At 34.7% G+C, this 13,922-nt stretch overlaps 1 protein-coding gene across 8 annotated transcripts in view; it reads right to left on the reverse strand.

Annotated features, from left to right (window-relative positions):
- The window catches only part of LOC150105950 (uncharacterized), a 54,967-nt gene that overhangs the window by 16,539 nt on the left and 24,506 nt on the right, over positions 1–13,922 (reverse strand). For 6 of the 8 annotated variants that reach the window (XM_090393715.1, XM_090393713.1, XM_090393712.1 and 3 more), the window contains exon 4: positions 6,840–6,965. In XM_090393715.1, coding sequence (XP_090249841.1) covers positions 6,840–6,965 — 126 coding nt within the window. The remainder of the gene's footprint in view (positions 1–6,839; positions 6,966–13,922) is intronic. The other 2 variants (XM_090393719.1, XM_090393720.1) reach the window with 1 other exon arrangement.

Consider the following 13,922-nt stretch of genomic DNA (forward strand, 5'->3'; position numbering starts at 1 on the left):
ACTGGCCAACACCCATACACTGTCTAACTCTAAATATACCGAAGAAACTTCTCATCATCTTCCTTCATTCAGTCAACCTCTATTTTCTGGAATGATCTTTCCAATACTGTTTTTTCCATCAAGTATGACATCAAACAAATGATACTATAGTGCTATAGGTCCTGTGACCTTTCATCTGTGGATTCATTATTAAAAAAAAAAAAGAAAAAACTAATTCTTAGATCTGCCTACTAGCACCTATAAGAGGGCACCCCTATTAGGACTTTGGACTGTTGATCCAATCAACTCCCACTTGTTTTTATGTTACTCATTTGCACCACACACATTACAATTCTCATATGGTTTCCCCAATTATGCAAAACATTGGAGTCATTAAACTAATATTTACTTCATTCCTAGTACTGTCTTCATTCCAGTAAAAAAAAAAAGCTTCAAGCATTTAAATATATGATTTTTGATGTTCCTTTATACAGACATTGCTAACCTCGTCTAACTCGAGTCAGATAAAAACCACATGAAAAGATACTTCATAAACTCCAGAATGGGATAATAAATTAATTCTTCGGATCTTGGGTTGGAATTATGTCTGAAGAAATTAAGGTTATGAAGCCAGCATATATCTAGTAACAAAGTGTTCTTCAGCCATTTTTTTTTTTTTTTGTCTGTTTTTGAGAAAAAAAGTCCATATTCAGATAGGAAAAATACTGTAGCCTCCATACTATAAAAAGATTAGGTACTCATCTGCAGTATACAAGCCCTTATAAAGGGTTCTTTGTGTGCTAGATGGGATTTGAATCCAGGTCTTTCCAACCCTTTGGAGAATGTAAAAAGATATTAATATTTACGGCTATTTTGCCCATTTTCTTAAGGAGTATCCCTTGTATCACATCATTGGCTTTTTTTTACTCCAATTTATTTAAGATATTAATGATATTTTAAAGATTCTCGTAGACAAGCTTATACATTGATTATGCATTACTAAATCACTTAAGGAATTGACAACATATATAAGGAATTGACAACGAATATAAATTAAATTACACTTTAATAAATATTTCTGATATTCATCTGATTATCTAAAGTAATGAGAGCTAAGCAAGGAAAACAACATAGTTTCATTCTCAAATGAAAACTGCGCATGAAATTATTTTTTTTAAGGAAGGAAGCATAGCAATGATGTCATCAAGTATCTAATTTAAATGGAATGGCAAAACTTATTTGTGTTTCAAGTGCATTGTTTGAATTTCTGGTCACCAGGTTTTCATGGTGATGAGGATATATTAGAAAGGGTCCAGAGAAGATTCACAAAGGTGGTCAGTGGTCTTTGGAATGTGGAGTATGAGGACAAATTGAGAGAGAGAGAGAATGTAAATTGAAAAGCCTTATGAATAGGAGGAGAGGGGGGGGGGAGGATATGATTGAGACATATAAGCTAGTTAGGGGCTGTTATCAGGTTGACATGGAAGAGATTTTTCACAGAACAGGAGAGAGGTGGTAGAACAAGAGCCCAAATGTTGAAAGTTTATTTTTCACTTGGTTAGAGTATAATAAAATTAGTTTAATCCTTCATCCAAGTGTGAGTAAACAAAGTTTGCGCCTGAAAGTATCTTCAGGACTGGGGTAAGGTGGTACAACACCTGGAAAACTCGTTGCAAAGGTGGAGCAAGCTACCAATACTCCTATCTCAGTATCTCCCATAATGCAAAACACATCTCCTTGCGGATATGTCTAATGTTATGCATTAAGGGAAGGGCCACTACCCAGACCAGTTTCGACCTTTATTGAGGTCTCTTCAGTGGGAGCCAGGCCCAAGTGGAGATACCAAGCAGAAGCATTAGCAGGTCAAACTTTCAACATCTTTCTCTAAATCTAGAGTAATTTATTAAAAAAAGGGTGGCACACCATTTGGCAACTCCTACAGATAGAGATGACCTGCTAATGCTTCTGCCTGGTATCTCCACTTGGGCCTGGCTCCCACTGAAGAGACCTCAATAAAGGTCGAAACTAGTCTGGGTAGTGGCCCTTCCCTTAATGCATAACATTAGACATATCTGTAAGGAGATGTGTTTTGCATTATAGGAGATACTGAGACAGGAGTGTTGGTAGCTTGCTCCACCTTTGCAACGAGTTTCCCAGGTGTTGTACCACCTTACCCCAGTCCTGAAGATACTTTCAGGCGCAAACTTTGTTTGCTCACACTTGGATAAAGGATTAATCTAATTTTATTATACTCTAACCAAGTGAAAAATAAACTTTCAACATCTTTCTCTAAATCCAGAGTAATTTATTAAAAAAGGGTGGCACACCATTTGGCAACTCCTATAGATAGAGATGACCTGCTAATGCTTCTGCCTGGTATCTCCACTTGGGCCTGGCTCCCACTGAAGAGACCTCAATAAAGGTCGAAACTAGTCTGGGTAGTGGCTCTTCCCTTAATGCATAACATTAGACATATCTGCAAGGAGATGTGTTTTACATTATGGGAGATACTGAGACAGGAGTGTTGGTAGCTTGCTCCACCTTTGCAACGAGTTTCCCAGGTGTTGTACCACCTTACCCCAGTCCTGAAGATACTTTCAGGCGCAAACTTTGTTTGCTCACACTTGGATAAACGATTAAACTAATTTTATTAAAGAGCCCAAATGAATCAGTTTAAGGCATGGTTGGATGTGTATTGTGTAAGATAGTGTGTATCTCCCATGATGAGTCTCTGACTCCAGGGAGGTTGGATGTTAATAATAATAATAATAATTTGTAAGGATAGCTGAGATTGAAAAAACAATCTTATCCCAATTTGTCTATATGTCTTACTCTAACATTTAAAATATCCTATATTTTAAATGTTAGAGTAAGAAGACCTCTTGTCTTCTTACCTTGAAGTAACAAGGTACTTACACAATACTTACCTTGAAATAACCTTGAAGACAGGAGGAATGTCTTTCTTCAGTAATTACTATTACTATTATTCAACACCTCCAGGGAGTCCAAAGACTCATCGACGGAGGGCACTTGCTCTACAACTCTCTCAATCCTCCTACTACAACGAACCGCAACTACACCAATGCCATCTACCTCCCACCACCATCACTAGTATTTTCAAAGACAATCACAAATATCCATGCCCACGGCGGGATTTGAACCCGCAGCCTTTTGGCTGGAGAGCGAATATGCTAACCACTCGGCCAACCAGGCAGGCAATTTCGGAGGATCTTCTATTTTATTTTTGAACTCCACCAAATTTTTAATGAAGGAATGAAATTTGGCAAGGAGAGCAGATAAAGCTAATTATAATTGCTTTGCAACCTTATAAATTTGACATCCAATACAGGCCACAGCTAAACTGAGAAGAAAACCTGTTTTATGAACCTCAAAGATCACAGTCAAGGTCTGGCATAATATACTGACTTATATCAAGCTTATCTTGCAAATAACTGACTTCATCAACTACCAGCTTAACTTATTAATTTGCTATTGTGTTGATTCTAGAGAGAGATATAGCAATAGTTAAGTATAGTAACGCGGCATAGTTCAAGATCTCATCTTCTTAAACAAGTTAGGCTGAATGGCTTGTCACAGCCAAGTACCTTCATTCCGTAAAAATTGAATTAATACTATGGGGCAGTTAATCCTACTACAAAGTCTGTATGTCTGTATATTCTTACTTGCTTGTGCTCTTCTGGCTAGTTTGTCTGTCATGATGGAATGATAAACTAGACTTTTCTGGGAGAAAAAGCCCTGTCATCTCCATATGAAACTGGCTAACTCACTTTCAGCTGAAAAGCCCTTATAAAGGTTCTTTATATCCTTGACTGGATGCCATCTTAGGTCTTTCCAGCAAAGGGCAATATGATTAATGACTGAGCTAGTCTAAGGTTCATGTTCAAGATAAGGAACATTAGAGAAAGTTGATTATTTCATTATTGAAACTTTTCCTCCCAACTGAAAAGAAAACAACTAATGTCCTAGGTTGTTCTTTATTTACAAACATAGCACACTTACTTTATAGCTTCAGCTATAAAGTAAGTGTACTATGGCATAGCTCTGGATGTCAGATTGGTCAACTGGATTTAGGACTGGCTGTCAAATAGGTATCAGAGAGTTGTGTATGGTGGGACAGTTTCAAGGAAGCAGAGGGTTACAAGTGGGGTCCCACAGGGCTCAATATTGGGACCTATATTGTTTAACCTTTATATCAATGACATTGTCAGTGGATTGCAAGGGGATATTCAGTTGTTTGCAGATGATGTGAAGCTGGGAAGGATTATTAGTAATAATGCAGATGCGGCAGCCCTGCAAGAGGATTTGAATAAACTAGATAGATGGGTAAATGAATGGGGGAGTGTCGGTTTAATGCAGCAAAATGTAAGGTCTTGAGGTTTGTGAAACATCGATGGGACACTGCATACTCTATGGGAGGAGTTATACTGGAAGAAGTAGGGGAGACAAGAGATCTGGGGTTGATGATTGATAGAAACCTGAAATTTAGGGGACATATTGCAAAGGTGGTGAAGGTAACACAGAGGATTGCTGCAATAATGAGAAGGACACTGACCTGAAGAGATAAAACAGTTATCATTCCGTTGTATAAGACCCTGATCAGACCACACTTGGATTATTGTTCTCAGATTTGGTCCCCAGGATTTGAAGGGGATAAATTAACTGTGGAAAGGGTACAAAGGCAGATAACAAAGATGGTTTCAGGACTGTACAATGATAGTTATGAGGATCAGCTGAGGGAATGTGGACTGCAGAGTTTGGTGGAGAGAAGGAGGAGAGGTGATATGATTGAGACTTTTAAACTGTTGAGAGGTGGTTACAGGGTCGACACTGGGGAGTTCTTTCGCTTGGTTGAACAGTAGGAAGGAGTGATGACAAGAGGCCATCCCTGGAAGTTACGAAAGGAAACTGTGAGCAAGAGGGTGAGGAGTGGTTTCTTTGCATGGAGGGTGGTTGAACCATGGAATGCATTGCCTGATGGAGTGGTGAGAGCGAGAACGGTCAATGAGTGGTATGATAGACTCGCTAATCTGAACTAATGAAAAACGTGCTCGTTCGAATTAGCAAAAAGTTTGGATTAGCAAATTTCTCCCCAAGAAACAACAATAACTAGCGTTTAAGGCAAAAATAATCAGATTCTAATGGTACATCAATTTAATTCTGTAAATAAATTAATGGATAGAAAACAAGCTACTGTACTGTAATGTAAAACAAAAAAATAATACAGTACACAAGTTTATTTTAGTAAAAAATTTAATTTGCATGTACCTGCATTGTTGAGGATTCTGATTTAATGAAATTGCATAGTTCAGTACATAACTTAATTTACGTAAAAAAATATCACTTTCTTGTACACAACAAAAAAAGTTTCACAAAATAACACAAAAAAAGTTTCACAAAATAACACAAAAAAAGTTTTTTTTATTTCTTTGCAAAAAAGTCACTGATTTTCTTTTCTTCTTTGAAGCTAAACTTTTTTTGAATGCTTCTTCTCAGAGCTGCATTAGCAAACAAAATTTTGTGGAATGGCGTATCATTCTGCTTAGCCCATTCTATACACATATTAAAACTATCAGCTGCCTCTTCATGTTTTACGTTTTTTCTTCGAGTTCTTTATCGCCATCATTGTCTTGTAATTCAATCTGTAGCGTCATATTTATAATTTCATCATCTGATTTGATTTTGAATTCCCTTTTGGTTCTACCTGTAATCCATTCCGCAACATCTGTTTGTGAAATTTCAACATCTGGATTTATATTTTTAATCAAATTATGCACGTTTTGAATTTCCTCTTTTTTGTGTATATTTGTGATTCATGCTGACAATACAGTACGTACTGTACAGTATAAAAAAAGCAAACGTGAATACACAATAAATCAAAATAGTCCTCCAGTATAATCGTACAATTGACAGTATGAAAAAAATACTGTACTGTAATAATAATAAAATAAATAATAATAGTTAAAATAATAATTATTAAATAAAAATAATAGTACACAAAATAATAATACATAATAAATAAAAATTTTTTCTTTCAAACCGCGGTTTGGACTAAAGAGGTTCGGATTAGCAAGATACCACTGTATATATATATATTTATTTATGTTGAAAACTAACAAACACTTAAGTGTTTCTGAAACTTAAATATATTGTTCGTCACCCTTTAGACAGATGCCACTCATTTGGAAACACTTTCCACGAACTATAGTGGTCCCATTTCTCCACCAAAATGGCAATCACTTTCTATGATAAAACTACATATATATGTTGTTCTGCTCTCAACCGAAATTCTAACTCCCAAAGGTGCTCTCTAGGACTGTTCAGGAGTCTGCGTTGGTCAATCTAAACTTTGCACTCCCATTTCCTCAAATTATTATAGCCCTTGCAATATAACATGGCATATTGTCAAGCTTATACTCAATCACATTGTTTCCATAAATTTGCCATAGCATAAGCAACAAAGGCTGTACAGCATGAAAGGCAATATAATGTTTAGTATTCATTAATGTAGCGAAACCAGCTGTTTGTTACACCAATTATCATATCAAAAAACAAACTAAATGTGTGTGTGTGTGAGTGCATGTGTGTATCACAACTCAAAGTTCTATGTTGTATATAAATTTTACATAGCTATTTGCCAAAATCTTTAGTATATTTTCCAATTACACAGCATTTCCAAATTTCAAATATCTCTTCATCTTATACAAGCATATATTTTTAATGCCATCTGATTTCTGAAGTTTCTTAATATTATTCACTTTAGTTGAATTATGAAAGAATTAATTCATCTTTTTTTTTTTATTATAAAAAGGGACACATGAAGTCTAAACAATAAAACCTACCTCCAATTCCATGAAATTTCCAAGGTCTTCTACTTCATCTACATGAAGGCGAGTCTGACCAATGAGAAAAAGTGTTCTCTTTTTACGCACTATTCCTCTGATCTCCAAACAATTTTTTAAAATTTCCTTCAAGGAAAATGCTTAAAAAAATTAGTTTCAAAAGTTGTGAAACTGGACTTTTCTAAATTTTAAAAAATAAAGCACCACAGGAGAAGTTATAGTTTTAAAATATTAAAAATTTTAATATTTTGAAATATTAAATTGTTTTGATAAGTTTTTTTCTGCAGATAATAAATCTGGGACAAATTTCTGTATATCTATTATTGACACAATACTTGTTCAAAATATTCCATTTTGGTACAGCCTCCTTAACAAGACAAGAAATTATATTCTTGTTTGAATCCTTTATATAAACATAAGCAAAAAAAGTTTGTGCAGAATATCTTCCTGATAAGGTTACTTGTAGTATAGAGAGGCTACTGATCTGACATCAAATGCCTTAGTATCCTATAATTCAAAGCACACTTCCTTTTAGAGGTATATATATATATATATTGCTATGCATTATGGGAAGGGTCACCACCCAGACTGGTTTGCCCTTTAATGATGTCTCATCAGTGAGAGCTAGATCCAAGACACTGAAGTTAAGTCAATGCAGAAATCATACATTTTTTATACACAAACAGTGAAATAGTATATCATCATATTAAAATACTTGATTAGAGATAACTGTGGAAAGTTTTTCTGCTCAGTTTGTCAAATAAATTCTAATAGATAAGAAATTACATTTTTGTTTTAATCCTTTACCCAAGTGTAAGCAAACAAAATTTGTGTTTGGAGTACCTTCACAATTTCTACAACTGCACAAATCCTCTAAATGAATGCTACCTGTCAGGACTCCAACATAGTAAGATTTTTTTTATTATTATTTCAGTCATCTAAGACATATTTTACTACATCAATTCACCTACATGTTGGTCTTCCTCTGGATCTTTTTCCTGCCATCTTGGAATCAAACATACTAAGAAAATCAGAAGCTTGTGACAATAATGTTTCTAAATTCTTCCATAAATGCAGTTTTGCACCCCTTTCCCTTTATGTTAGTTCTCAATATACATAGAATCTATCTAATTGAAATCTAGGAAAACTAGGGGGGGGGGGGAGATTTTCCCATCATGTTCCTTGATCCATTGAGAGATAGTTCTGGACAGATACATTATCTTCTTGAAAGTAACTACTACCTTCAGAACAGAAGTGAAACATTCTATGATGTAAAGGATCTAAAATATGTTTAAATACATAGCTTCCCATTAAAGATACCAATGAGTTCATTTCATGTCATGTGAATATTTCTTGCTGTATTCAAACCCCTGTAAGCTTATACAAAGAGTATAGCGCTCAATTAATCAAAGTGCAACACTTCTTTTTACAGGCCTCAGCAATATAATCATGCTGCTGCTGCTGACAAAACAGATGTCTTTGTTTTCTAATTTCCATCTGAATTGAGGTTCACAAACCGTGATGAGTGTTTTGACTCCATGGGGATCTCTGGTGGTAATAATAATTTGATAAATGACCCAAACCAATTTCCTTATAATGGCTTCAATTAATATGGGATTGAGAATCTTACATTCAATAGAAAGAACTGCAATTCAACTGAAAAGTTCTAAAAGCTGTATGGTCCCACTCCTATTGAATCACTTGTTAGCTGTAGTTTACATTTTCTTTGATTTGTGTGTTCCTAAGTTTAATAATGGCCTAACAACTCCTTTGTAGATTCTTATTTTTGTTTCTTATGTTCTTCATGTTTTTCTTCCAGATAAGTGTTAAGACACTGAGATATTCTACAGCATTTATTGCTTGTTCCTGTGTTTCATTTTGTGTGATCCCAGAGTTATTTTGTTCTATTTCTAAATATTTTATTTTACTAACTTGTTATTCTAACAACTGTCATGAGTTTTAGCTTTTCTGTTGTTATTGTCATGTTTTTCTTTTCTGCTGCATCATTGAATGCATTTAGTAATCCTTGCAAATTATTTCATTTTTTTGCTAGTGAAATTATATCATCAGCATATGTTATTATTTTTCTTATTAATTTAGAGGAGTAACATGGAAAATTTTCCAGAAATAATATCTTTATTATTTTTCATTTTTAATTTGTATTTTATACTTTTTCATTTTGCTTACATTTTTTTATTATTTTATTCATTATTAAGTTAAATAAAGTGTGACATAGTCTCTTTGTCTAATTCCTTTGGTGATTTTTATTTCTTCAGTCTGTTCTTGTTCAGTACTTATTATAGATGTTATCTATCTATCTAAATTGGCCTAAATACACACAACTACTAGAAACATCTTACACTGGTACACCCACTAATAAAGATCTTGATCAGCAACTACTAAAATTAACTAGCAACATACAGAGAGCTGCAAAAAATTAAATTCCCAGAGGGCTCAAGAAAATCAATCGGGTGCCATTTTGGAATGATCCTAATATCAATGCTATGATCACTGAAAGAGATAATATCAACGAACACTTAAAACAAAAAATACAGAAGACAACAGAAGGAAGTTAATAGAATTAACTCAAAATATATCAGATGTTTCAGAAATTTCTAACTACAAACAAAAAAAGTGGGAAGAATTCTGCAATAGACTAGATCCAAGAAATGACTCACAACAATGGAATATCATCAGATTATTAAATAACACAACACTTCCAGATACTGATCACTCTTCGAAAACAATCTCTTCAGTAACTAATACAGCAGCAACAAACAAACAAACAAACAGATGGCAAATATACGTCAAACATTACTCAAAAGTAAGCAAATTGTAGTACAACAAAGAAGACAAAAAGTGCAGGAAAATTGCAAAACATCTGCTAATACAATCCAAAACCTATCCTTCTGAAGACCTCACAATGACAGAACTAGAAACAGCAATTAGTCAAATTGACCCTGACAAATCACTCGGAATTGATCTTATTTTTGCACACATGATTAAAAACATGGGAAAATAGCCAAAACCTTCTGAAGATATTTAACACTTCCTGGAATGCAGGTAAACTATCAAAAATCTGAAAAACATCAATCATTTTACCCTTATTAAAACTTAACAAAAACCCTAATGACTGTAAAAACTACAGACCAATAGCTTTGACTAGCACTCTCTGCAAACTAAACAAAAGAATAATACATACCAGACTTATGAATTGGCTCTTAGAAAATAACAAACATCAACTTCTACCAAGATATAAAAACTAAATTATGATTTCTATACAAGTGCTTCTTTAATTCTGATAAACCATTATTTTCTTCAAGAGAGTGAGAACGATGTTAAGTCCGAGTGAAATGTGATTTTCTTTAATATTTTGTTTCACTCTGACTTAACACTTGTTCAAAAAAAAGATTCACAGGAAGAAAATAAAAGTACTTGACACTATACATCACTTAAATAAACTAAACCATGTCACTGCATACACTGATGGATCATCTGATGAAGCACTCAACCAAGGAGATTCAGGGTTTTTCTAACTCTATCAGGAGGCGAGGAAATGCCAATCAAAACCACAGCTGGCAAAATAGCTTCAAACTTCACTTGTGAATTAACAGTCATACAAACAGCTCTCAAGTTTTATCTCTCTAATCCAGTAATAAACATTCCAGAAGGAATACCTATCTACAGTGAGTCTAAATCTGCACTTGAAGCATTAAAAAATGGCAAAACAAAACTCACACAGGAAATTCATGAACAACTAACAACATTAAATTTGAAAAATAAGAACTGTATACTGCAATGGATACCAGCCCATGTAAATATTGAAGGCAATGAAAGAGCAGACAGTTTAGCCAAAGAAGAAAGACGTTTACCTTAAAAATTACACCCACTATCACTAAATGATGCTAACTCTGTCAGCAAAATAAGATTGGTAAAACAAACACTCAAAAAGAAGACAAAAGATGAAATTGGTGAAATTAATGAAAATGGAGAAATAACCACAATTATCACCAGACTAAGGATGGAACATTTTAAAGGCATGAAAATTCAACCAGATGGTAGTAGGAGCTATGAAGCATGCAAGAACTGTCCAGGAGTTGAACTAACACCTGCCTGTATCTATTCTTGTCCAGCTATTGTTGCTGCTCTACAGAAAATTGATAATAACTCTAGAAGCTCTTCAATGGATTCGACAACAACAGAATCTATTTATATACACCCTCTGTCCAAAAAGAAACTGAACTTCTGCTAGAACATAAAACACAGGCCAATTATAATTATTCAAATCATTTATTTCAATCAATATACTCTCCCTCCGCTTCGATATAGTGTTTGGCACAGTCAATTAATTCGTTAAATGAGTTTTTTATATCGGTTTTTGGGCTACTGTTGAGGGTCGTGGTTACTGCCGCTTGAACTGGTGTCGTATTGTTTTTCTTTCATCGGCAAATGAAGTCGGGGAAGAGAAAGAAGTCAGAGTGCTAAATCAGGTGAATACGGAGAGTGATCCAACATACAACTTGGTTTTTTGTTCAAAAACTGTCTCACAATGTTGGAACGATGAGATGGTGCATTATCGTGCAAAAGTGACCAGCTCCCAGCATCACGATATTCATGCCGTACACGACGAATTCTCACTATCAATCGCTTCAAAACTTCGAGATAAAACTCACCATTGACCGTTTAGCCAGGCGGAATGATTTCTTTGTGGATAATGCCCTTGGAATCGTAGAAACAAATCAGCATTGTCTTTATTTTTTAATTCTCCAAGCAACTTTTTTTTTTTTCTCGGATGCCCCCTCTTCTGGTGGTCTCCACTCAGCACTCTGGTGCTTTGTTTCGAGCTCATACTCAAAACACCATGTTTTGAGTATGAGCTTATCACCAGTAATAATCGTTTCAAGGAAGTATGAGTCCTTACAAGCGGTTTTAATGAGGTCCTTGCAGTGTTCAATTCGATATATTTTTTGGTTGTCGGTCAACTTGTGGGGAACAAATAACGAATTCAATTTATGAAGGTCCAAACTCTCGGTCAAAATGTTGTGCACAGTTTTTGGGTTTTCTTTGATGAAATCACACACTTTTGGATGTTAATTAACTTCACTGAGACCAGTTTTTGGATGGCCCGACTTTTCGTCATCCTCAAGCGTCTCACAACCACTTTGAAATCGCTTAAACCACTCGTAAACTTGAGTCCGGGATAAGCATTCATCACTGTATGCTTTTTGAAGCATTTGATGCATTTCAGTAAACCTTTTACCAAGTTTAACACAAAAGTCAATCGCAGCTCTCTGTTTGAAACTCATTTTCTGACCGTTCGTCAAAACACACTCACTCTTGGCACTATAACTCTGCTTCTAATGAAACAAATGTCATAAACAGTTGACACAACATTAATGAAGGTTATTTTCTTGATCATAAATTAGTAAATAATAATATTTGGTTTACTGATCAAGTGTTGATCAATTTTATTAACTGAACCAACTAGTTTCGCCACACTTATCTGTTGGCATCTTCATGGCACTTACATATAGGTTTAAACAATCTCACAATTATGTTCCTCAGAAAGTTCCTAAGCAACAGCTAGCTGATCTTGTACATGTGATAAGTGTTTCACTCACGTTCGATGCTATTTTATTTGTAATTATTCTAGTCAGTTTTTTGTACAGTTATTCTTGTCAGTTTTGCAGTTACGCATAATTGTGAGATTGTTAACCTATATGCAAGTGCCCTGAAGATGCCAACAGATAAGTGTGGTGAAACTAGTTGGTTCAGTTAATAAAATTGATCAACACTTGATCGGTAAACCAAATATTATTATTTATTAATGAAGGTTGCCGCTTTCGAAAACAAAAAGATACAACAGGTGGTGCCACTAGTTTCTTCTATTTTCGGAAAGTTCGGTTTCTTTTTGGACAGAGGGTGTGTATATATATATATATTCTTAATTTTGAGATAATCCTCTTCATTCTCAGAATACCTTAGACCTTTTCTTATCCAGCTCTCTCTCTCCAAATACTAATGATATTAGCTCTCCTCCTGGAAAGTCTGACTATAACCTTGGCCATGTCCAACTTTTGGTGTACAGATTGTTGTCCTCCCAGTCAGTACCAACTGGGATGATCTATGGGACTTCTATACTATATTCTTATGGTATAATTATTCTTTTGTTCTTCCGACCTGTTCCAATCTAACAAAATTCATTCTCACTAGAATGACTGCTTTTATTCACCACTTAACTCAAAATCTTTGACCCTTATCCAAACCCTTGTTCTCCAACATTTGTGCAAAAGCAGTCTAAGCCAAAATTTCAGCATATATCTAACGGTTCCAGTTAAAAACTCTAGCCTCTCACTCAGTTTACACCACAGGTCTTAACAACTGCAAAAAGTTCAACAAATTCAAAGCAGACTTTAAGAGTCAAATACACTAAGCTTGTTTCTTGTCCAATGAGAGTCGAACCTTCTGGTCCATCACAAAGGCTGTGGGATGTAACTGTTGTTCTTCCATGTTCCACCTCTCTCACATAACTGATGGTACCATTGTACCATCAGTATGTGAGACATTAGCATCATTTTTTTTCAACCTCTCGTACAGAGAATAAAGGAGGATCCCCTCCCACAATTCCACAAATTATCTACAGTATTTTTCCTCTGAAATTTTGCGAAAAGCATATCAGAAAAATACTCAATGGCCTTGATACAATAAGTCTCCTGGTCCTGATAACAGAAAAGAAATAGATAAAAGAAAAATAAAATTTACAGGCTTGCTGATATGTATATAAACTATTCATAAAAATAATAACAAACAGAATTACCAGAATGTTAAATGAAGCTCAACCTAACAAACAAGATGAATTAAGAAAGGGGTTTAGCACAGTCAATAATCCACAGGTATTGAATCAACTAAAAGAAATATGTAGAGAATACAATTTGCTATTGTACTCAGTCTTTGATTCAGTTTAAGAGCAAACAATCAATCCTAATAACCATAAGGAAATGAGGAGTAAGCTAAAATTATATATAGCTAATAAACAAAATATATGAAAAAGAAACTGCTAGTATCCTTATATATGAACAAAGC

Source organism: Typopeltis vanoorti, chromosome 6 (genome assembly GCF_054136105.1).
Source record: "Typopeltis vanoorti isolate ZY-2024b chromosome 6, IOZ_Tvanoo_1.0, whole genome shotgun sequence".
NCBI classification, from domain to species: domain Eukaryota; kingdom Metazoa; phylum Arthropoda; class Arachnida; order Uropygi; family Thelyphonidae; genus Typopeltis; species Typopeltis vanoorti.